The sequence below is a fragment of the Serinus canaria genome, chromosome 6, assembly GCF_022539315.1.
Source record: "Serinus canaria isolate serCan28SL12 chromosome 6, serCan2020, whole genome shotgun sequence".
NCBI classification, from domain to species: Eukaryota; Metazoa; Chordata; class Aves; order Passeriformes; family Fringillidae; genus Serinus; species Serinus canaria.
Genome location: NC_066320.1, coordinates 34,465,919 through 34,491,370, shown reverse-complemented (window position 1 = coordinate 34,491,370; position 25,452 = coordinate 34,465,919). Strand labels below are relative to the sequence as shown.

Genomic DNA, 25,452 nt, shown 5'->3' with positions numbered 1-25,452 from the left:
GGGGCAGCGCTGGCTGCTCAGGCACAGTGAGGTACTGCAGTGTCCCACGCTCACCCACTCCTCACTGCTGGGACCATCACCAGGGGCTGAGCCCATGGCCTTGGGGCTGGTGCAGCTCCCTCAGCTGCTTCCCTGTGGGCCTGCCCAAAGCCCAGGGGCAGGAACAGTCCCAGAGGGGCTTGGGTTGGGAGGGACCTGAAAGCCCACCCAGCTCTGCCCCATCCAGTTCTGCCTCTTACCATGGGGAGCACAACCTTGCACTAGACTGGCTGCTCCGCTAGGCAGCAGTTTTACCAAACTTGACACCAAAATCTGGTTTTGCATAAAAGGATAAAATTCCATGAGAATAGTCAAAAGCTAATTGGAAGTGTACAAGCAAATAGGGCTGTAGAACAGGAGATTCCACCATATCCTTTTTATGGATATTCCACTTGCATTTGCTGAAAAAACAGATCCACAACCAGGAGCCCTGGCCGCTCCAACCATCCCAACTGGAAACACGCCCCTGGGCTGGCCCATCCAGCCAACTCCCTCCCCCACAGAAGGTAACGTTGCAAAACACAGGGAGCACGGCCAGGTAAACATTTAAAATTTATTAAACTTTTTGGTCAAAAGAACTGAACAATTATGTACAACCCCACGGATCGGCTCGAGCAGGCGCTGGGAACGCGGTCGGATCAACGCTTCAGCGACCCCCCAGTTCCACATCTCCAAGAGTTCCAAAGTGTCACAACCAACTACAGGACAGGACTGGCTGGACCGAGCCTTTCCTGGGTGGGAGAACCTCAGGCTTTGTCCTTCCCACCTTCCTGGGACCCAGCGGCTCGGGGGCGGTACCGGGAGGGGCAGGACGGCCACGGTTTGCTCTTGGGACTGGAACAAGCCTTTGTTCCAGGGAAAACGGAGTGTAACCACACCTGGGGCTGGCTGGGGGAAAGCTTGGGGCTCTGGGAAGGAGTTCCCAGGCTGCAGGCACCTGGCAGAGTGCAGCCTCTGGCTGCTGGGGGCTGCTGGACGTGGCCCGGGCTCATCCGGGGGAAGGGGATGTGATTTAGGCCTCTTTGGAAGAAAAAAAGAACCAAGAAAGAAACAGTACCTAAGGCTTAAAACAAGTGAGCAAGAGAGCTCCAGCAGCTGCTGTCCCGCCAGCTGGGGCTCTCCCTGGGCAGCCCAGCCCGGCCCTGCTGCAGCACAGCCCAGAGTGGCTCTGGAACTGCAGTGGGAAATGCAAGATTCTACGCCAAATACTTAAAATAAACTGTTCCCTTTGTGACAAATACTAAAAAGGTTAAAAACCATTAATGCACATCAGGTCTGTCTCCAGCTGAGGGTGAGATGCGCCAGGAAGCTGCATGTTTATCCTCAGAGCAGAGAAGGTGTCGATGTTTTGGTTCCCTCCGTGCAAGGCCGACACTTGGTTAAGGCTGTGGATGTTTCTAGGACCCTTTCCATCTCCTACTTGGCACACACAGAGCCTTTGACAACAAATCCAGTGCAACTCCAACTCTATGACAATGCCATGGAAACTCTAAATTCAGAATCTGAAATACTACACAAAAAAGTTCGTATTAGTCTGCCAAAAACTCGGTGTTTTGGGGCAAACCCTGTCAGAGGTGCCACCAGAACTGTTCTGCACCAGCTCAGGACATGCAATACAAAAAGAAGACTGAATACATCCCTCCAGCTCTAAGAACACGTTTGATAGGCTGTTATTTATTAAGTGGTTTCCACCAGAAGGTGTGGTTATAGGTACAGTTGGTGAGTAAATAGCCATGGACACCTGCCTAGACCCCAGCTCAAGCCCTGCACTGTGCTCTGAGGTCAGGCCCTGGCCCGGGCCCGAGGAGGAATGGACAGGCATCAAGCACGAGAAATGTTCTGAAAGGCCCAAATATTACAGCAGAGAGAGCGAGAGAGAGAAATTACACTTCTATGACAACTTTTTCTTCTCAGGTGTTAAATTTTTTGGTCTATAAACTGGAAAGGAAGGCTCAGACATCAATAAATACATTTGTTTTGAGTGTTGGCCTCATTGAGCACTGTCCACCAATTCTGCCTGGGAGGGTCCTCCCCGAAAGCCGCGTGGACGCTCCCACCCCACCGAAGGCAGAACCACGCCAGGAACTCAAAGCCAGGCCAGATGCTCTCCGATAGCTCAAGGGAAGTAAGTGCATCAATGTTCCTCACTGATAGGACAACAAGGCCTTCTGTTACAGATAAACAACTGAGCTGAACTATGTGAGACGAGACTCTGTCCGCGGGCAGCCATCCTTAGTTAACCTTTTCCTGGAATAAATACAAGTTATTGGTGGCAGCTACAGCGATGATGTTCTCCATGGGGTGCCATGCTGTGTGCAGAATCTTCTTGTTGAAGTCCAGACTGTCAACGGTAATTTCGTCCTTCTTCCTCTTGCCGGTAGTGCACACTTTGCGCGGCTTTAGGATGGCACGAGGCTTGCTGCTCTCCCGGGAGGCCTCCAGGGTGGTGTCCCGGAGCGTGCTCCGCTCAAACGTCCGGAAGAAGTTGTTGTAAGATCCAGTCATGATTGTACTGGTTCAAGGAAAAGGAAGGCACATCTTGTAAGAAATAAAATCCACCCCCTCCTCTCAGTCTCACACGTGACTGTCAGACCACGCTCATCACCAGGCCGTGGCATTCCATTCCTCTCCTCTCCACTGACACCTGCTCCATTCCTCTGGGGCTTGAGCACTGCTTCCAGTGCACCACTTCTCTTTTAGCAGGTGTTCCCCTGGTGTCCCCTCCTGCCACTGGCACTCAGCTGCAGTGACACTTTGTTCAGCTGCACATGAGCAAAGCAGGTTTTCCTGGAGCTCCTCTATCCCTTTGCCCCTTGTCAAAAGAAGTCAGACTGATCTGACTGGAAGAGATCCCAAATTCCACCCAGTGCCCCTCTGCCACAGCAGGGACATCTTCCCTGTCCCAGGTGCTCCCAGGCCCCCTGTCCAGCCTGGCCTTGGGCACTGCCAGGGATCCAGGGGCAGCCCCAGCTGCTCTGGGCACCCTGTGCCAGGGCCTGCCCACCGTGCCAGGGCACAATTCCCAATATCCCATCCATCCCTGACCCCTGGCAGTGGGAGTCATTCCCTGTGTCCCAGCACTCCAGGCCCTTGTAAATACTCTCCAGTTTCTTGGCTCCTTCAGGTACTGTGAGGCCACCCTGGAGCTGTTCCTCTCCAGGGAACAGCCTTTCAGGAAGAGCCTGAATAGCCTCTCCCAGCAGAGCTGTTCCATCCTGTGAGCATTTGGTGCCTCCTCTGGATTCTCTCCAGCAGCTCCAGGTCCCTCCTGTGCTGGGCCAGCTCTGCAGGTGGGGGCTCACCTGGCACAGGGCAGAACAGCCCTGGCAATCCTGTGGGTGTGACCTGCCTACTGCAGGGATTTGTGGCACCCTGTTGGGAGCAGCCAGCCCGGGCCCTGGCCAGGCTGAGCCCCTCCCCAGAGCAGGCCCTGAGCCTCACCTGTCGGAGCCGTTCCAGCAGCACTCGAACTTGTCGAAGATGCAGTCGTTCTCGTACAGGGAGCACAGCTTGCTGCGCAGGTACTCGTGCACCTGGGGAAGGGACACGCGTTGGACACGCACACGGCACGGGGACAAAAGGGACAGCTCAGCATGTGTGGCTGCTGTACCTGGTAGGTCTCCACGGGCCTGTTCTCCATGTTGAGGTCCCACACCTTGACAGACAGGTAGTCTCTTGTCATCATGTATCGCCCGCTGTGGCTGAATTTCACATCAGATATCGAGGATATTATTTCTGAAAAAAATGATCTGCTGCTAGGATCTTCTGGTTCCTCAAAAACTGCAGAGAGAACACACAGTTCCACATGAAACCAACGCCGGCTCTTACGTGGCCTCCATGTTTTCAGCACTAGAGAATTTTAAATCAGTGACTAGCTTCTTTTTGAAGAGAGTTGCTGTTGGACACGTCTCAGAAATAATCTCTTTTTAAGCACTGTGGTGCTCTAGGTCACCAGAGTGCCAGATGTCCATCTCCAACATTCAACTGGAGCACAACTCACAGGTCTTGGGGATCAACCAGAGCAGCAAACTGCAGTGGGTACTGTTACCATCACACCTGACCTACACATCAGCCAGAACAGCAGCAGGTGGGAGCAGCAGGGACCCCAACACCAGGAGACCACTGGACCATGTACTTTTCTTTAGCTCTGAACCACAGCTGTACTAAACAAACCCTGAAATGTGAGCAGCTACATTTGCAACACAGTTTGAGTGACTTCAGAGAGCAGATCAACACATGAGTTTAAATCCACAAGTCAACCTCTGAAATCAGAGATCCCTGACCCAGCCTACCCAGATCTCACTCATTTTTGAAAGACCCCTTGTAGCAGGATGTGATTTAGTCACAAGCAATTAAAAATAAAGTGCTTTTAAGTGATTTAATGCAACACTGAACCAGATCAGTGGGGTGGCCTTGCATTAGTCACTTCCCATTGCACAAGTATTTCCTTCTAGCCCAAGAAAGCCCTCTCTGCACTGCAGGAAGCTGGCCTGGAAGTGTCCGTGTGGCAGGCATCCCTAGGGCTGGGCACTGCTAGAGCTCAGCTCTGCCAGCAGGGAACAGGAACATGTGGCTGTGTGCAAGGCCCAGGCAGGATCCCCATGGCTTCCACAGCAAAGCTTTCTTTCCTCACCTGCTCATGCTTTGGTGGCTCAGCAGCCTGGGGAGCAGACAACCTGCACCCCTGGAAACTTCCAGGGTGCATTCCTAGGGATTCATCCTATCCTAGCAGCTGCACTGGTCACAGGGGAGAGCAGACACCTTGAGAGGCACCCAGCCTGAGTGAGGCCAGCAGACAGGCCTACTGTGCCCAAAGCACTTGCCTCTGTCAGTTTATGAGGCACAAATGGACAAAGAGCAGCCAGGTGGTGCCTCACGCTACACCTGTGCCCAGGGGTGGATATAGAACAAGAGAACTGAGACGTGCCCGGCACTGCTGCACTCCCCTCCCCTGGCGCTCCCCAGGGAGGTCGGGTCCCCCATGGCCGGAGGGAAGGAAGGTGGGCAGGGAGGAGGGAAGGAGAGGAAGGGAGCGGGCAGGAAGAAAGGCAGGCAGGCAGGAAGGAGAGGAAGGGAGTGGGCAGGAAGGAAGGCGGGCAGGAAGAAAGGAAGGAGGGAAGGAAGTGGCGGAAGGAAGGCGGGCAGGAAGGAGGGCAGGAAGGAAGGAAGGAGGGAGGGAGGGAGGGAGGGAGGGAGGGAAGGAAGGGAGGAAGGGAGGAAGGAAGGGAGGAAGGAAGGAAGGGAGGAAGGAAGGAAGGAAGGAAGGAAGGAAGGAAGGAAGGGAGGGAGGGAGGGAGGGAGGGAGGGAGGAGGGAGGGAGGGAGGGAGGGAGGGAGGGAGGGAGGGAGGGAGGGAGGGACGGGAGGGAGGGAGGGAGGGAGGGAGGGAGGGAGGGAGGGAGGGAGGGAGGGAGGGAGGGCACTCACACTTGGAGTGCTGGTCGCACAGCGCTGACGAGCGCATGTCGCACAGGCGGATGGTGCCCTTGCTGCTGCTGTAGACGAACACATTGCAGTGGTGCGGGTGGAACTCGGCCGCCGTGATCACCTCCGTCAGCTCCTCCATGTTGGCTGGCTTGATGTCCACGATGTCTGCCACAGCTGGTCAAGGCCTGCAACGCCTCACACCCGAGCCCCTCCGGCAGCTCATCAGTGACAGAGCTTATCAATGCCAGCTAGGAAACTGGGGCAAGAGCTTCCTTTCCACCCTGTGTAAGGTACAAGAGTGGGGGACAGCCTGGAGCACTCTGGATTTCACAAGTCACAAAATCCCAGACTGGTCTGGGGTGGGAGGGACCAGATTGCTCCCAGCCCCAATGTCCAGCCTGGCTTTGGGCACTGCCAGGGATCCAGGGCCTGCCCACCCTGCCAGGGAACAATTCCTTCCCAACATCCCATCCAGCCCTGTCCTCTGGCGCTTGGAAGCCATTCCCCGTTGGCCTGTCATTACATGTTCTTTTAAAAAGTGCCTCTCCACTCTTTAAAAAGTGCTTTCTTCATCTCGAATCCACAAATGCTGGACTGTTTCAGACACCTGGAGTGAAAGACTATCTCACAAGAAACAAAGTCCAGCAAGTCTCCCTCAGCATCCTTCTTAATGCTTCTTATTGCACACCAAATAAGCCTTGTCTCTACCTAAAGCTTTGGAAAACCTGACCTATAACATTGGAAATTGACCTATTCAGGCACCAGTACTCCCGCAACTTTTATTTTACTGCAGATTTGTCAATGTAAAGCACTCTGTTAGTTTTAGTTGCAGAGGTTTGCAGAAAGATCTGAAAATTACTTCTGCAGTTAATGGTATCATTTGACATGAAAAGATATTGAGATTTGGTTTCAAGAGAAATGCCACTTGGTTAAGAGACCACAAACTTTGAAGCAAGTATCCGCAGTAACAAAGGATCTACTGTTCATATCCAACAACTCTTATTTAAGCTTACTGAATTCCAAGGTTAGGGATGCTCCCACAATTCCTCAATTTTTCCTTAGAAATCAAACCCTCTCTGATGTTTCTACTGACAGTCTTCCACTGGAGGCATGCTTGCCCTCAGCAAAGACTGAGCATCCCAAAGCCTGCTTTCACTGCATTACACCTCCAGACTTCAGATTCCTCTTTTAAGCCCTGGCTTCAAACACCCACTCTAATTAGTAACACTGAAGTGATTCTCTTAAACACAGGCAGCTGAGCTGCACCTGCTGTGCAGAGGGCACCGAAGGATACTAAAGCTCCTGTTGGTGACCTCCAGGTGCCAGAGGTTGATGCGCAGGTCGTCGGCAGACAGGTACGTGGCGTAGTCGCTGTTGACAGAGATGGAGTTGATGTGGTAGGTGTGGGCGTTGGCAAAGGTCCTGCGTGGGCTGGCCTCCACCATCAGGTCCATGGGCTTCAGCGTTGGCACCTGAGCGGGCACAGAGCACACGGGCTGGGCACAGAGGCACTGCTGACCCCCGCACATCACCCTGATACAGAGCCACTGCTGACCCCCACAGTCACTGCTGACCCCCGCACATCACCCTGGCACACAGTCACTGCTGACCCCCACAGTCACTGCTGACCCCCACACATCACCCTGGCACACAGTCACTGCTGATCCCCACAGAGTCACTGCTCATCCTGACACACCACCCTGGTACAGAGCCACTGCTGACCCCCACAGGGTCACTGCTGACCCTGACACACCACCCTGATACAGAGCCACTGCTGACCCCCACAGGGTCACTGCTGACCCTGACACACCACCCTGGTACAGAGCCACTGGTGATACCCACAGAGTCACTGCTGACCCCCACACATTACCCAGCACAGGGTCAGTGCCTTAGGAAACAGCCTCTGGATTGAGTCCATACCCCCAGCACTGCTGAGGCCACCACCATCCCCTGTCCCCAAGTGCCACACACGGCTGTGAAACCCCTCCAGGGATGGGGACTCTACCCCTCTGCCCTGGCCCACAAATCCAGCCTGTCCAGTTTCCCCTGCAGAGCTTCCTGCCCTCCAGCAGATGCACATCCCACTCACCTTCCATTCTCTGTCAACTCAGCGGCTGCCCTCGATCTCCTCAGCCAGATCATCAATAAAGACCTTAAACAGAACTGGCGCCAACACTGAGCCCTGATCCCCACAGCTTGTTTGATGGCAATTAATTAATTGCACTGCACAGATTTCTGTATTGATTAGGTGACTAAACACTTCTGAAATCCACTGAGCACAAAAAATACAGAGAGAGCACATGGATGCTGACTTTGGACACTGCCAACAGGAAACCTCTCAGTCAAAGCCAGCCCTTGGTGCCTCACCCAACAGCACATTGGCTGTGTTTGTAAACAAACCCTCAGAAATGTCCCCAGACCTTGGACGGGTGCTCAGGAAACTGGCCAGAACATTCTCCCAAGAAAATCCCCAATTTGTTCATGAACAGTCAGCAGGAATTCAGGCACACGAGGGTGTCCTGCTCCCAGAGCCAGCTGAGCTCAGGGGTGCCCAAGGTAACCTGCCTTCCTGGAACAAGGACTGATCCAGCCCAGTGCTCCCTACCTGCCTTCCCAGTTTGTATCTCCCAGCCTGTTTACACCACCTAACGACTGCAAATAATCCATTCCTTTTTATCAGGCCACTGTCCTAGCTCAGCAGAGTGCTCCCAGCCTGGCTGTGCAGCACAGGGGCACTAATGGGAAAGATCAGGAATGGGACTTGGAAATGCCACGGTCTCTGTGTAAAGTGCTCCTTCTCCTCCATGGCCACGTCCCCATGAACATGAGCACCGTGTTTCTGTAACAAAACCTGCCAAGAGAGCCCTGAGCTCCTGGCACACCGGCTCTCCAAACCCCGAGCATTTCAACACCTCCAGGTGAGGCTTTTCCTCCAGCCAGCTCTTGTTCACATTTGGCTCATCCATCAGCCCTTCTCCCAGGCAGGCTGCGGTGCCTGCAAGGGCTGCAGCCCAGAGCAGCAGCAAGTGCAGGGCACTGACAGGAGAGGCTCGTGCTGCTGCTGCTCCCCCCGTGCAGGACAGTGCCTTAAGGAGCCCAAAGTGCCCCTCCAGTGCCCCAGCTGGTGCCTGCTCCAGCAGGGCAAGGCTGCAGAACCCAAAACTTCACTGGGACCTCCTTCTACCACTGGATCCTAAGGGATGTAGCTGCTCTCATGGAACACTCAATCCAATCCTGGCTTGCACAAATTGAGGCAGTGGAAATCCTTTCCCAATGCATTTCCTACTCCCAAAGCTTCTGTTCAATGTTCAGCTTAGGCAAAAGCAAGACAAACCCCAAGAAATGCCTCCAGCTGAAGTCCCAACCACAGAGCAGTGGCTCTTGAGAGCATCGAGAGCCTTAAGTTCTGCTGATGGTGGAACATCACAAACCCCAGGAAAAACCCCAACCCCACCTTTCATTTCTTGGGCTCCTGCTCCAAATGATCCCAAGTTTGGAGCACTAACCCTACCACTACAGCATGATGTCCAAGACTATTCCAGTGCACATTAGGTTATTCAAATGCTTGAAACTTGCTCTAACAAACACACCTTCATCCAGCCAGAGAATACCTTACTCAAAGTTTTGAAGCATACTCTTAGAAATACAGTATTATAACAATTAAAGTTTTCCTCAAGCTTTCCAGAGGAACTTTTTTTATTAGTTTTTATATCTAAGAACATGAAGTGTCTCCATTTTTTTCTGAAGGTTTCAATGAGCCTGATGCAAACACCATTTCTGATTTGCACATTTCAGTTTGGTAGCACAGAGACAGAGAAGAGCATGCAGAGAGATGCACAAAGTCAAAGAGCAGAGACGTACCCGTAGTTCTGTGACTCGGCAAGGGTCCCTAAGTCTTCCATCTTCATCTTTTAAATTATAACCTTCGGCTCGTTTATCCCTTTCACTTATTTTCCATAGTTTAATAGTTTTATCTAAAACCAAAAAATTCACATGCTTGAAACGGAATGAATACAAAATCAAACCAGTAAATATGGACTCAGCAGAGAGGACACGAGTGACCTGTCTGCGTTTCCCCTGCCTGCAGCAGAAGGACCCTGACAGAGTTCTTTACCCACAACGTGAGGTGCAGTTTGAGAGAGATCCCAATTTGTGCCTGAGCAGTAAGGCCCTGTGCCTCCCACTCACCCAAATGCCACTGCCTGGGGAGAGTTTCACACACCAATTACCCAAACTCCCCACTAAGCCCTGGATGATTAGCTGAATTACATTAGGAGACCACTGCTGGGGACAAAACCCAACAACCACATGAACTCCTCATACTAACGGTCCTAAAGGAAACCACGTTTGTCCCAGGCACCTGCTCAGAGCCAGCCAAAGGCAGAGATCAGGATTTGCCCCAGTGTTTGGGCTTCCAAAGGAATGCACTTGCCAGGTGTTACCAGAGAAGCACCCCAAGTGCAGGCAGTGAGTGCACACTTGTCTCACCCAGTGGTGAGATCCCTGGAGCCAAACCTCTCCTCCCCAAACTCCTGCAGAGCATTTCAGATGACACCATTTAAAGAATACTTTATTAAGACTCCTATCACAGGAAATTATTTTAATTGCACAGATCAGTAGACAGAAGTCACTCCTGCTTCTGGAATTTTACCACGACCTCACAAAGTGACATAAACAGTTAGGAATAATGTATTCCTCTGATAAAAAGAGCAAGTTTTTTCCACAGGATAATTTATGTTGGAAAATACCTTTAAGACTTCAGTCTAACTGTTCCAATTAATGCATGTACCCAGTTCTACAATTTCATTTACAGATGCTCCATGATACATCAAAACTAAACAGACCAAATATTCACACAGCCAACATTACAATCAAAACATACTTTGCATGTAATTAGAAAAGACATTAAAACAACCCCAAAATGTCAGAAAAAAACCCCAAGTGTATGACAGGTGAGACAATATTCCAATGACAAAGTTCTTTGTGCAAAAGAAAGGGCCCTTACCATTTGTAGACAGCAGGAAGTGAGCAGCATTCTGTTGTGGTAACCACCTAATTTTATTAATTTTTTCCTCAATTTCTAGACTTTTCAAGTAGTCAAACTCAGGCTCATGACTCTGGAAGGTACTGTAAACATTGTATTCTCCCCGAGAGAGAGGACGGCTTTTAGTCTGCAAGAAAAAGAGCATTTCTTGAGGCTGGTAGCACTGGGTCCCTCAGAAATGGCCCACACAACACAACCACTAGAAACTGTCAATCAGAACATCAGCTTTTACATCAGCTCTGTGATACTGTACCCAGTTTAGCATCAATACAGGGCACACAGCCCTTCCTCTTCAGAAATGCAGGTTTATGTATAAATATCTGTGCACCCTTCAGGCTTTGCTATTCTCATGTGGGGGGTGTGGGAGCAAGGAACAGAGAGCAAAGTCCCAAGGCTCCCCAGATTTGCATTATCAGATTTGAGGCAACTTGTTATCAGGCTTTCTGAGTAAGTTGGTGTCAGTGGTTTGTGGTGCAGAATAGCCCTGGGGTGCAGTTTGCCCTGCAGTGTCTCATGGCTGTGGAGTTTCCACACTGCCACTGAACTCTCAGACTTTACATGATTTTGCTCCCTACATGTCATTGACTTGTAAGAATTTTGAGCAGGTTCCTCGCATCTGACCCCATCCTGAAGTTTCCTGCACTCAGAGTGAGCTGCCTTGGCACTGGTGCTTTCCCTCTCTACTCACACGTTTGGCTGGAGTAATTGCTGCTTGCAAGTGAAGTCAAGTCCTATGAGACCAGGGCATGATGCAGAGCACTCCAGGGTGCATTCCCAAATTCCAGGAGTCTGGGGAACTGTATAACCACCCTAAACTGTCACTGACCTAGTGAACCGAATCTTAAATACAAACTGGTTTAAAAATACTGTTATTTTAAGGTTCCAGCATTATACACTTATTTTAGAATCTTTCCTGCAGCTTTGCACATAACAAAATCAATGTCCCTCATTCCCAACTCTTCCCTCAGTTTCCATGTGTTCCCAAGGAGACAGCAGAACACTCCTGTGTGAACACTCTGACCTGGGCTTTGTTTTTCCCTCTCTGATGAAGTGCCATGACAGGCAGGTTTTGCCTTACGGAACAACTGAGAGCCAGCCCATAATAGTCCCCCTCCACATCAGGCAAGTCCAAGATCCTGAGAAGCTCAGGATGTGCCAGAGGCACTTCTGACCTTATCTCTGGGCCTTAGTCAAGCCTCTGGCCACCCCAGTAAATGATGAATGAGCCCGGAGGCGTGTGGGGGCAGCCAGGTAACATTTCAGCAGTGCTGGCACCTCCCGCTCCAGAGCCTCCCAGTACAACCAGAGAGGCACTGTGGGACAGGCTGGGACCAGCAGCACAGTGAGCACAAATGAAAAACACTGGCCAGGTGCTCATTAACAGAGCATCATCTGAGCCCCACAAGGAGAGCAGAGGGGTTCTGCTGGAGAAATCCCACAGCACCCAAAGATCTGTGATAGGCATGTACAGACAAGCGGAATTAAAATTCCATTATCAATTCTGGTATTTCTGACCCAGGAGAATGCTCAAACCCTCAAATTCCTCTCAACTCCTCAAAGGACAGAATATGCTGATACTTTGGTGAGAACTGCCATGTGGAATATTGATTTTTTAAAGAACACAATCCCAGATTCCTCTCAGACATGACAATTACCTTTCAGCACTTGGTGGACGTTTCCCATCCCCACTGCTGCTCAGGAAATCCTAGCTCAGGATGAACACACAGGAACATTACAGCACTGTCATACAACTGCTGAACTCATGAAGAGGAGCTGTGGAAGTGCAAAGGGGACAGTGCTCCCACCCTCCTGATGGGAAATTCTCAAGTGTTTCTGGAGAAGTGGCTGCTTCCACTGGTTTTAAATCCTCAAACAATTTTTAAACTACCTTATCCTGTAGTTCTTGCAGCTTATTTCCTGAACTTCTTTTACATTCTCTCCCAAAGCATTGTGATTTATCTCAGACCAGCCTGACCCAGTGGAAAAATTCAGGAGAAAGTCCAAATTCTGCAAAGCGACACTGAGGACACCAGGTACATATAAAGAACTCACTTGGATTTTGGGGACTTTCTTCTTTGGAAGGAGGGAGGGGAACCCTCACGAAACCTACTTACCAAGTACAGCACAGGGCAGATACTTAGAAACGTGTCTAACTTGGGGTTTTCTGAGAAAACTCTCCATTTAAACATCAAGGCATGAACAGATGAAGTGAGACTGTGCAACACAAGAACAGTGTAGTAACAACACTTTTGTTTTTTGAGTCACTGACCTCTTGTTCCCTTTGAAATATAACCACTCTGCCACCTTTGTCTCCTGTTGCAAGAAGATCACCAGTGTAATTAAATTCAACTGTTGAAATTATATCAGCTGTAAAGAGAACAGAAATAAACCAGCACTGTAATGTGGAAAGCAAATCAAGGAGTCCCAAGACTTGAGCACAAAAAAAGAATTACAACTTGTATTATTGCAATGACAAATTTCTTCATTGACATCCCCAAAAGCAGCCATGTTTCAAAGCCTGACACACTTTTAATGACAAGCTAAAACACTTACTCATTCCTCAGTGCAGGCCTTTAGTCACCAAAGGCACAGTGGCTTAGGAACCCAAGGTGTGTGTGCTGCCCCTGGGCAGTAACTCTGCAGCGTCCATGGGGATATCCCTGAGCCCCCCAAGGTGTGTGTGCTGCCCCTGGGCAGTAACTCTGCAGTGTCCATGGGGATATCCCTGCCCTGAGCCCCCCAAGGTGTGTGTGCTGCCCCTGGGCAGTGTCCATGGGGATATCCCTGCCCTGAGCCCCCCAAGGTGTGTGTGCTGCCCCTGGGCAGTATCCATGGGGATATCCCTGCCCTGAGCCCCCCAAGGTGTGTGTGCTGCCCCTGGGCAGTAACTCTGCAGTGTCCATGGGGATATCCCTGAGCCCCCAAGGTGTGTGTGCTGACCCTGGTTAGTAACTCTGCAGTGTCCATGGGGATATCCCTGAGCCCCCCAAGGTGTGTGTGCTGCCCCTGGGCAGTAACTCTGCAGTGTCCATGGGGATATCCCTGAGCCCCCAAGGTGTGTGTGCTGCCCCTGGGCAGTAACTCTGCAGTGTCCATGGGGATATCCCTGAGCCCCCCAAGGTGTGTGTGCTGCCCCTGGGCAGTAACTCTGCAGTGTCCATGGGGATATCCCTGCCCTGAGCCCCCCAAGGTGTGTGTGCTGACCCTGGGCAGTAACTCTGCAGTGTCCATGGGGCCATCCCTGCCCTGAGCCTCCCCCAGGGATCCCATCCAGTGTGTACATCCTGCCACGGGTGCTGCTCCCACCTGCAGCATGCCCTGATCCAGGTGAGGCTGAGGCACACCTGCCTTCCCCAAGCCAAGCATTCAGGGAGTTAGCAACTTCAGGAACCTGGAACAGGCAGCTCTGCTCGGCCAAAGGTGCAAAACAGAAACAAAATTCTTCAGTTGAGTTTCCTGAACCAGCTCCCTGCAGAAGCCTCAGCGAGGACACGCGGAGCAGGAGAGCAAAGGAAAAAGGAGCAGGAGAGCAAAGGAAAAGCCCTCAGGACCTGCAGTGCCCTGGGGCTGGAGAGAGGCCAGTGCTTATCCCCCAGAGCAGCCCCAGTCCCTCTGGGAGGTGCCAATAAAGAAATAATTGCCACTGAACAACGCCAGCCAAGGGGAGGTGTGATAAGGAGCTGGAAATGTCTGTCCCGGGGCTGGGGCAGATGGCAACAAACCCGACAAAGCACTCAGCAAACACTGCTCCTGCTCACATCAAATATTGCATTTATGATGCAGATAGCAAAATTCTGAGGTTTGAAGTGTATCATATCAATTAGTACCAGAGTGTGCAATTGGAGACTCCCTGGAAACTCCTTTCCTGTATTGATCTTGATGTGCTATCTTTGAAATTCCTTTCAATAATGCCTCACTCTCACGAGGAAGGTGATTAGAGACACTAACCAGTTTTCTCAATATAAATTCATTTTTCATCTTTTATCAATGGTGCCATTAAAAGTTTTTTCCTAGTATGGAGAGATAATGATTTACCTTCTTGGATTAAAAAAAATATTTAGAACAACTAAATAAATGAGTAAATATAATCTTTCCACAGATTATATGCCAGATTTATGCCAGCCTCCAATATCACTTTACTAACCAGCTTTTGGACGCATCCAGTTTTATAGCCACCTTTCTTTAAAGGGAATTGCTAGTCAATTATCTGTTATTATTAATTATACACAGGGATTTTAGAAGACACCCTGGAGAAGCAGGAAACCAAGAAAAAAGAAACAAACTGAGAAGGTAAGCAATCAGTGAAGTGACTTCACTGAGAATTTTATGACATTTTCAGTACTCAGACAGGAAGAAGCCCTTGAGTTATGGCAGTTTATTAGTAGCAAAACTAATATTCCATTACAACCCCCACCTGCAAGCCCTTCTAGCAAGGATCCCTTTTACCCTAGGAGAATTAGGAAGAACAGCAGGAATAAATGCCTCCTTAGCACATACAATTCCTTCAAAGTCACAAAAGCTACTTTTCCATTTTATTTTAGAAAAAGAAGAAGCTATTATTAGCTTTTCCCATTTTCTGCTGGAGTATTCACACACTTATTTGCTCAAAATAATCTGTGTACCATTTTTGTTTCTCAAAAATGCCCAAACCAGCTGCTGACACAGCCATTATTCCCCAGCAGTGCTACCCAGACAAAGTCTTGGGTGGAAATGCACCAAAACAGAGACACTACCCAAATTCCATGGCTTGAAACAAGAAATGCAGGGAGACGAGGAGAAAAGAAGATGCACTGAAATAGTCTGTCACCAACATGCCCTAGGGAACAGGGAACTGGGGGGGCATAGCAGGACAAAAATAGAGAAGCTTCCTTCAAATATTTTCTAAATTACAAAATTTGGAATATGAGCACATACTTGCTTTAATAGTCCTGTACTTGTTTTATCCATAAATGTATGGATTATAGTTTTCCCTATGGGCACGTTTAATTGAAGCAGATCAATCCCCCAAATCATTCCACCCACTATCCTCACCACTCTACCATCTCAAAGCAGGTGAAATAAAAAAAGTATTCCAATACTCCAAGTACAGCACAGAATGAATTCCACACCATCCCTGCTCTGCTCAACACTTCACCCACCTACATTTGCTCTTCACTTCCAAGTCACCTTAAAACTTTTAGGAAAGAACAAAGCAAACCTCTGCAGGCTCTTCATCACTGCATTAACTCTGGGATTTCTAGGCTTTTTTATTAGATGTCGTAACTGCTTCTCAGGTATACAAGCATCACTCTTATCCCCCTGCCTCACTTTCCATGCCAGCAGAGGAACTCCCAATGGAATGTGGGGAAGGGTGAGCAAAGCCAAACCAGGGTGATATTTGCTCATAGACAGCACCCCAAGGCTCTTCCCAGGTACTGCTTTTCTAGAAACAGAGGTTTGTCCAGCTGTCCCTCCAGTTCTGTTCCTGTGGGGCTGGGACTTGCTCTGCACCCATGTAAATCCTCCTCCTGTAACCAGGGAGGGCAGCAATCCCTGGGACTTCACAGTAACATACAAGGCTGGTAATATTTCTTTCCAGACAAGAAAAATTCATCTTTAGCCTCACTTCTGGAAATGAGTTCCAACTTGGTTACACTGCATCCAGAGGAGAAACTTCGAGCTGTCTTCACAGCTGGTGTATTAAAAGGATTGCTGGCAACTACACTGTGATTCTGAACCCCCAATTTAAGAGCACTCATCACTTCCATGGGTGGGAAACACCATCCCAACACATCAGAGGCCACAAATCCAGCTGTGCAGTAATGTGGTAGAGCCCACTGCCTGCCTCAGGACAGCCCTGTAAGCCCTGACAGATGTGACAAAGCTCAGTCTGAGTGCTCTGAGCCTTTCACCATCTCTGCTGAGTGCAAACCTCCCTACAAACAACTCCTGCCAGAATTCTGGGAAGTTTACAGCCTCCAGAGCCTCCTGGGCAAGCTCTGCTGCGAGTGAAGTGGGCCAGGGTGGCAGAAACCAGCTTTTGTAAGGATTTGGAGATGACAGCAAACTTATACCTGCAAACTAACTTAATCCCCCTAGGATTCATCCTGGGTATTTCTGACACGGGTATCAACGCCCGGCCTCTCAGCTGAGGTAATGGAGAATGCAAAGAGATCCACAACATCTACATCAGGTGCCTAAAATTAGCTCCTGTGAACTTTTCCTCTCTAAGCTGGCTGTGCATTGCTGCTCTGGTTAAAACCCAAACCTGAAAAAATGGAATTACCTGATGGCTCACCCAGGAGAGAAGGAATCTGCAGCTGCAGCTCGCACTCAGGACCAACACTAATGAGACATGGTCAGCACCAGTGCCTGTCATCCTCCCGAGCTGCATTGGGCCTTTTGTTACAACCCACTCCTCAGACATGAAGTAAAAAGGAACCATACACTCACAGCTCTCCAACAGCACCTAAAAAGGAGGCTGTTCCACCTTCCAGGGCATTTTAACCTAGAATTTTCCAAATATGTAATGGACAGCGCATCACTTCAGCACACAGCCTGAACAATGCCTGCCTGCAAACCTGGCTCCTGTCCTGCTCCCTGGAGAGGAGCCTGAATGCACAGCCCCATTTCCCATGACCCATCCTGGGACCAAAGCAGGAACTTCTGTAAGGCCCAGGGAAACCTCTGCAGAGGCTCCTGCTTTGAGAGGAAATGGCTGGACTGGCCTGCAGGCAGATGGTTGGCATGGACTGTGAGGGGAGCTCCCACTGCCAGTGGGAGCTGAGCAGAGGGAATATTTTTGTGGCTGTGATCAAGCTAAGAGGTGCACACCTTTCCCTCAACACTGCTATCCTATAAAGCTGGAGTTATCCTGTGGATGGACAAAGCTGTGAGAGGCACCGTGTGGTCTCCCACAGCAGATGGGAAGCAAGCAGAGAGTGTAGAAGGGATCAGTGCAGTTTATGTGCTCCTACATCAACTCAGAGAGCAGACACTGGATCCCCCTGGAATGCTGAGCTGAACTGTGTGACATGACATCAGAAGGAACACAACTCTCTTTGCAGCAGACAGGGACAGCAGACCATTCTGAGGGACCACAGGAGACAGATGTGGGCAGTGAGAACAGCAAGGAGCCATTGCTTCAGAGAAACTCAGGAAAGACTCCTCAAATAAAAATATAATAGGAGCAAATAAGATCAGTCAAAAAACCAGAAAGCCCCTTTAGAGGGAAGAGATTATCAAAGAAAATCAAGCAATTTAGAGACCAGGACCTGCTAAAGAGAAAATAATAGAAAAAACGTTTAAAAACCAAAATCCTATCGGAGCTTAACAAGTTCCAGACACACAGGGCCTCAGAACTGCTTGTCACTGATCTGCAGTAATTGCACTTCCCAAACACTCCCATGGAGATACAGCTGCACTGAAGGCTCTGGGGTGGGCAGAGGGAAGCAGGGGTGTGAAGTCAGACAGCTCTCCAGTGGGAATGGCTGCTGGCAGCACCCTGCTCCACACTCCTGGTGCTGGGCAGGCAGGCAGAGCTGCCATTGCAGCCGCTGCAGGACTCTGACTCCAGCACCCACCTCTGCCCCTCAGCCTCTCCCCTCCTCCCTGTCCATGTCACTGACTTGCTTCCAGGTGAAGGAGGGCTGTCCCCTGGAGCTGCCAGGACAGCCAGTGGAACAGAGGGGGCCACCCTGCAGTGGGGAGGGACTGACTGCTCCTGCTGTCAGTGCTCTTGAAGTGCTGTTTCCTAACAGCCGATAGAAATCACAATCGCACTGAAACATGAGCCAAACTTTACAGCTGCCAATAACCACCTGACAATATACATACACATCCAAGTTACTCAAATCGCCTATTGCTCAGAATAAGCCTCCTTATATACTCAATTTGTACATTTCCACTTTCAGGATTTCTTTGAAGAGTTACCACAGGAGTGAGGTGTATCAGAAATAAGGAGACTAAGCCAAAGGGGTATAGTTTTGCTCAGACCAAACTTCTCTCAGCTTACACCACTAAACACTCTGCCAACCTAAAGACCTCTTTGTAAGGTCCAACCATTTTTTTTATGCCCTAATACTCAAATCACTTGTGAAATTGGCTTGAATTGCCTTTAGGCACCTGGCAGTGTTTAACTTAGTCCAAAATAACTCTGCTTTTGGGACTAATTGAAATCCTTGAACAGATTTAAGGTAAAGCAAGAGCAGGGCACCAGGCAGCCGGGAAGCAGAAGCTCTTTGAGGTCAGTGTTGCTGCTGACAGGCCATGGCAGACTCCAAACATCTTGTTTGGAGCTGTGTGGGAAAGCCTGCCAGCTCCTGTGCGTCCTGGATGCCTGGAGCTGAGCCACCTGGCTCCTGGAGGAGTGCGCAGGCTGCTCTGCCGGGAGCACAGCGTGGACAGACAGACGGACAGGCAGCAGCAGCACCCTGCTCCAGGGGCTGCCAGCACCCCCAGGGACGGCACAGCACCCCAGAGCTCCGGCTCATGGCAGACGTGAGTGCCATCCCCTCATGCAGCTCAGTCTGAGTTTTCTATCAATGGAACCAGCCATGACCTGACACTGGGAGTCCAGTCTTGGAATGACATCCCGAAAAAGCTGTCTTCTGAGTTTGGGGTGCACAGAGCTGTCTGTGTCAGTGCACAGAAAGCCAGACCAGCATGGCACGGGAAGGAGCAGCAAAGCCAGAGCTCAGTTCCACAGATGTGCTCCTTTCCTGCCTGCAGAACTTGCCCTGCCTTCCCTACAAGCCATGAGAAATTCTGGAGGCTGTTTCTCAGATTCGTGACATAATCCAGTACTCTTTGTGCAAATCTACTGCCTCGGTATTATTTTTTAACCTTTGGAAGACTAATTCCAATAAGCCTTCTCCTACTAGAAGTGTATTTAATTAATTCATGCTATTGTTAGTTTTTTCTAAGTAGCTCATTGTGATGGTTTTGGGTGTACTTCTATCAGGAGTTCATAAAAGTCTTACCATGATAAGAAAATCAAATTTTTCTTTCAGTTGAAGCTTTCACACCTTCCCATCCTTTAAAAAAAATAGTGGGTTTTGTAATTTTTCATTAGGCTTTTCCCTCTGCACGCAGCCTGCCTGTCTGCAGGGACAAATCCTGTGTGAGCAGTGGCTCCCACTGCTCACACAGGAAGACTTGCACTAATTCCTGTATTCCCACCACTCAAATTGCTTTGTTGTGCATTCCCACTTACAACTCTGCAATTGATACTCACTCCTTATTCAAACTCTTCATCATTCACAAGTTCCATCTTACCAAAACTTTATATTTCATCAAAATATAATGTTGGAATCCCAGCCTGGTTTGGGTTGGAAGGGACCCCAAAGCCCACCCAGTGCCACGGCTGCATGGGTGGCAGGGACACCTTCCCCTGTCCCAGGCTGCTCCAACCTGGCCTTGGACACTTCCAGGGATCCAGGGACAGCCCCAGCTGCCCTGGGTAACCCTAAGGCTTCAGGGAAGGCAAAGAGGCATCTGAGGTCCTGCTCATGGCAAAGCACTGGCTTTCAAGGAAAAACCCAGCCCAAACCCAGCTTACAGCCCACCTCCTGCCCCTCTGCAGCACAAGTGTCACCTCCAGGCATGACCAGTGACTTAGGGTGACAGCAAACAGCACATGGCTCTGTAGTCACTAGTCCCCTGCCTTCCAGTTCTTACAGAAAAAAGACAATATTAAAGCTTGCAACCAATTCTGCACCTCCCTTCAGGCAACTGAACCAGACATCGCAGAGCTGCACCCTACTGAAAAGTTTTTTTTAAAGCACAAAACCATGCCTGAATTTCCTTTAAGAACAGGAGAATAGCCAAAGTGAAATCCCCAACCACACCTGAGAACATCTTAAACCACTCATTTGTAACAACAATTTCTAAAGAACATTTCTAAATCACTTGTAGCTGCACTCAGGATGGCAGGCTAATATATTTTTATCAGATGGTGGTTGTCTTTGCTCCTTGTGTTCTGCTTCCTGGCAAACTCCTGAGGTGTCTGACCTAGCACCTAACAGGCAGCAAAAGCAGGAGGAGAGTTGGCTGAAGTGATGGTAACATGGGATGTCTCAGTTTGACTGTCCTGCCAATCAATACCAGTCCTATCTGGAGAATTAAAAAAAAAAAAAAAAAAAAGAAGTTTATTTCTTGGATCACTAACAGGAGATACAGCACTGCATCCACAAGTGGTCATGGATTAGATGCAGAACATCTGGCCCACGGGAATTTGGGCATAATCTCTACATTATTTAAACAAACAGATTTACATTTTACTTGCCCAAAAATAAAAGAGCCTCCCAAAATGGACAATTTTGAACATGCAAAACAAATTCAACACCAAAATCATGGAAGTGATAAAGTCACTGGCAGCATTTGCATTCTCTATTTAGAAAGGTCTTTCTACAAGAAGGCAGCCCAAGAATTACAAGTTCCATGGGCAATCAGTGCAAGTTTTGGAGTCACGTGGTTCTAACAGCAAAATTACAACACAATCTTTAATTAGCTTTGTTTTCAAACTGTGATGGTTGCCATCCCTAATATTAAATCTTCACACAATCTCTGTTTTATCCTCCAGTCCTCTTCCCTGAATCCAGCTAAACTTTTCCGTTCCAGAAGAGTCATATCCAAGCCTCTACAAAATCCATATTCAATAAGTGATGGATTATCCTGGTCTTTCAGAAACACTGGTCAGACTGAACAGTGCCCTTCTCTTTCCTGACACAGAGCCTGAACAGAGGTCAAGGATTAGTCACCGAGGAAAGGCAACGCACGGACAAGACAAAGAGGAGACAGTGATTTTCTGTATTAATGCCCCAGTCAGGAAAATCCAGCTGCCAGTCTGATACAGCCACTTGTCCCAGTGTTTGTGATGAAGCCAGACACCTGAGAAACAACTATGGAGTATAAAATGTGTGTTAGAACTGCACTGCAAAAGAAACGATTTTCTAATAAAGTTGCCTGGCTGAGCAGTTTCAACTCCTGAACATACTTTTAAGAAAATCCAGCAAAACACTTTGCATGGAACAGGCTGGACAGCAACTTCATGGTGTCCTCCTCCTCTAGAGAGCTGATTTTTCAGAAAATAGACCAAAATTGACAGCAGCATCAAGTTTGCACAGTCACAAAAATTTATGTGCAATTTGAAGACTATTTCAAGGCAACGGTTGTCCATCAAGCAGGTTTAGATGTGCAGTTTGGTAAGAGATGATTTAAAAGATGGTAATGAGTAAATATGTCCCTAACTGAGGCCCAAAATCTAGCCATGTATTTGTACTCTTACTAGGAAATGAAATTTGGGCAGTTATTAGCAAATAAATAGTGTATTTTTTATAGCTAATTCCAATTTCAAGGCAAAATGTAAGAGGAGGGGAAAGGCCACAAATCAAAACAAAAAATCAAGAAGTCACAAAGCCTGTAAATAGTTCTGGTATTCCCACAGGAAAATGAGACTTTAGTGGCAGTTTTGCAAAATCAGGCTCTGAATGATTTTTGGAGCTTTCCTGCTCTGTGCAAATCCAGGCTGCACAGGAGTTACCTGGGAAGCAAGATGCCCCCAGGAGCCAGATGTCCCCAGGAATAAATCCTTTACTTATGGAGAACTGACTTTTAGTCACACAGGTGACAGGTCCAAGAAAAAAGAAAGATTTAAAAAACATACAGGCTACTTAATATACATTTCTACAAGATTTCATAAGCTCCTTAATATACATTTCTACAAGATTTCTGGGAACTTCAGAGCAAGCTACAAACATACAGTGGGAAGAAAAAGGAAGAAAACAACTGAATGAGTCCAGTTTCTTGAGCAGTTTCCAGTCTATCCCTCCAGTGGCCATTATTCTAAATGGAATGCCAAACAAGTGGCATGAAAATGAAAACACTGTCAGCACAATTTCCCCATAGCAGGCAGCAAGGAAAAATATTTACTGCATCCAGTAACAAAAATAAAATCCCAAACCCAAGCTGAGCACACACGGCCCTGCAAGTTAATTCACGCTTTAGAAGGAGCACTGCCAGCCTGGACAGTTAGAACACAGAAAATTTAGGGGCAAAAAAAGAACTTTCTCATCAGAGTCAAGCAAAACCTCCACCCAGGTTCTGCACTCTGCACTCCACAGAAAACACTTTTCCCAGTTAAGACATTTCTTGTTTTCTACTCTGTCCAAAACATGAAGCGCCTGGAAAGTTTCAGAGAAATGTGAAGGTGTGCCCTTTTTCCCTGCTTAATATCCCTATTTATAGCTCCCAAACGTTAACAAGTGGGAATCAAATCTCTCCGCAGCTGCAGGAACCCTTTAAACTGCACTTTTCAGTGCAGCACAAATGACAGAGCTGCACTCTCTGTGCGTCAGAGCGAAACTTGACAAGCCTGACAGACTCCACTGGTGTTTCTTTTTTTCCTCTCCCTGTATCGTATCACTGTTGTTACCTTTTATCCCAAGCCCAGAACTGTAGACAGTTATCCTAAGCCCAGAACTGTGCCCAGTTCTGGGCTGCTCAGGACCAGAAAGTCAAGGAGCTACTGGAGAGGGTCCAGCAGAGGCCACTGAGATCATTTTGGGACTGGAGCATCTCTGAGATGAGGAGAGACTGTGGGAGCTGGGCCTGGTCAGGCAGGAGAAGGGAAGGCTGAGAGGGGACCCCATCAACCCCCACAAATCTCCCCAGGGGCTGCCAGAGGCCGGTGCCAGGACAAGGAGCACTGGCCAGGAGCTGAACCACAGCAAGTTCCACCCCAGCGTGGGGCAGAACTTCTTTCCCTGGAGGGGCAGAGCCCTGGAGCAGCTGCCCAGGGAGGGGCTGGGGTCTCCCCCTGCAGAGCCATTGCAACCCTGCTGGACACGTTCCTGTGTCCCTGCTGCAGGTGGCCCTGCCTGGGCAGGGTTGGGCTGGGTGATCTCCAGAGATCCCCTCCAACCCCAACTACCTAGGGATTCACACCAAAGACCTGGAGGAAGGCGCCGTGACTGCTCTGCGATGCTCTACGGGTGGGAGCTCGCTTAGTCATGGCACACACCCCCCGGCACGGCCGGGGATGCTGCGGCGCTGCCCCGCGGCCGCCCGGCAGGGCTCAGCGTGCAGGGGCTCCCCTCACCTTCCGCCACGTCCTCGTCGATCGCCCCCTTCACCTGCAAGAAGCACCACTGCACCTCGTTGTTGCTGCCGCCGCCGTCGCCTCCAGCTCTCGCCACTACTGCGGAGGGAGAAAGGGCGGTGAGAGAGGGAGGGAGAGAGGAGACCTCGCGCCGAGCCCGGCCCGGACTCCTCGGGGCCGCCGCGCTCCCGCATCACCCGCCGGTGCCGCCCGGCGCGGCCCGGCCTGCGGCCGGCTCCCGCGGCCACACGGAGCCGACCCGCGGCCCATCCCGGCGCGAACGCGGAGCCGAGCGCGGAGCGCGGACACAGACCTGCCATGGCGGGGGGAGCCGCGGGAGCGGGGCCGGGAGCGGGGCCGGGAGCGGGACGGAGCCGCCCGGAGTCGCGGGAGGGTTCGCGGTTTCAAAATGGCGCCCATTGCCGGGCGGCCCGGCCGTGACGTCACCGCCGGCTCCCCTCAGGGAGGGCGGGCCGGGCAGCGAGCGGGGCGGTGATCCCGGCACCGGCCCGCTACCGGTACCGGTACCGGTACCGGCCGCGGCACCGTTACTGGTACTGGTCCGGCGGGGCGAGCAGGGCGGCGGGAGCGGGAGGATGAGCATGAGCATGAGGAGGAGGAAGAAGTGGTGGTCTTGGTGCTGTGGAGGCGCTCCCCAGACGGCGGCGGGGGCTCCACGCGCGCTGCTCCAAACGCGGCTTTACGTGAAGGGACGGGGCGGGACCCGCTACAGAGGGGAGATAACGCTGTGCTTCCCGATTTATTTCTGCTCGCTCCCTGAAGGGTTAATTGTGATGAGGGAAAAAAACAACAAAAGCAACAAAACCCCTCAAACGTGCCTCTGACTCGTTTCCGCCTTCAGCGAGCGCCAGAGCTGGCTGAGGGGAGGGAGGGTAGCGGGGGCTCAGGGGGTCAGCGCTGCTCTGGGACAGGTTTATCACAGAATGCCAGAGCCACTGAGGCTGGAAAAGCCCTCCCAGCATCACCGAGTCCCAGCTGTGCCCCATCCCCACCTTGTCCCCAGCCCAGAGCTCTGAGTGCCACCTCCAGGAATTCCCTGGACACCTCCAGGGATGGGCACTCCAACCCTCCCTGGGCAGCGCCTGCCAAGGCCCGACCGCCCTCTCAGTCACAGCATTGCCTAAGCCCGGCTCAGCTCTGGTGTCTCAGTGACAGCACTGCCTAAGCCCGGCTCGGCTCTGGTGTCTCAGTCACAGCTCTGCCTAAGCCCGGCTCAGCTCTGGTGTCTCAGTGACAGCATTTCCTAAGCCCGGCTCAGCTCTGGTGTCTCAGTGACAGCATTTCCTAAGCCCGGCTCAGCTCTGGTGTCTCTGACAGCATTTCCTAAGCCCGGCTCAGCTCTGGTGTCTCTGACAGCATTGCCTAAGCCTGGCTCCGCTTCTTTTCCTAGCACAGATACTGGAAGTTGTGAAGATGCAATTTCTGCCCCCAAGTCCAAGAGAGCAGAAAGAAATAAAAGTGAATTCTGTGTTTGCCCCAAAACCCCTCTGTTAATGTATTCCTGGTCCCTAAGTCCCTTGGAAAGTGGTACAACTTAAAGAACTTTAAAGCCCAGCTGTTTCTAGGGAAGGGCTAAGTGCTTGGAAAGGTGACAGGTCTGCATTGTTGTGTCTTAGTCTGAGGTGGTTTCCTAAATCCTGTTGGTTGTAGGAAACACAAGGAAAGTGGTTGATGAACAGACATGGTTAATTGTGATCTTGAACCCAGATAAGTGAAGAACTTACAGAGTAAGAGTCTTGTTAGGGACAAGTAAATCTCTCTGCTGGGAGTCTTTATTTTACTGAATGGAATTCTGCCTGCAGGTTCTCTGGGATTTTCCTGTGGAAGGACTAAAGTCTAGCACT

At 50.2% G+C, this 25,452-nt stretch overlaps 1 protein-coding gene across 2 annotated transcripts; it reads right to left on the bottom strand.

The window, feature by feature from the left end:
* Positions 1 to 574: 574 nt before the first annotated feature.
* On the bottom strand, positions 575 to 24,032 carry PPP2R2D (protein phosphatase 2 regulatory subunit Bdelta). 2 transcript variants are annotated; one of them, XM_050976549.1, is made up of 10 exons: positions 23,901 to 24,032; positions 23,588 to 23,683; positions 12,779 to 12,876; positions 10,471 to 10,636; positions 9,327 to 9,439; positions 6,760 to 6,937; positions 5,466 to 5,630; positions 3,650 to 3,819; positions 3,481 to 3,572; positions 575 to 2,551 (listed from the first exon to the last, which is right to left on the bottom strand). In XM_050976549.1, exons 1-10 carry the CDS (start codon positions 23,905 to 23,907, stop codon positions 2,272 to 2,274), a joined length of 1,365 nt encoding a protein of 454 aa, XP_050832506.1. In that variant the 5' UTR covers positions 23,908 to 24,032; the 3' UTR covers positions 575 to 2,271. The 2 variants fall into 2 exon arrangements, with proteins under 2 accessions (XP_050832506.1, XP_050832505.1); XM_050976548.1 differs by having other exon boundaries at positions 23,588 to 23,686; positions 23,901 to 24,026.
* Positions 24,033 to 25,452: the final 1,420 nt, after the last annotated feature.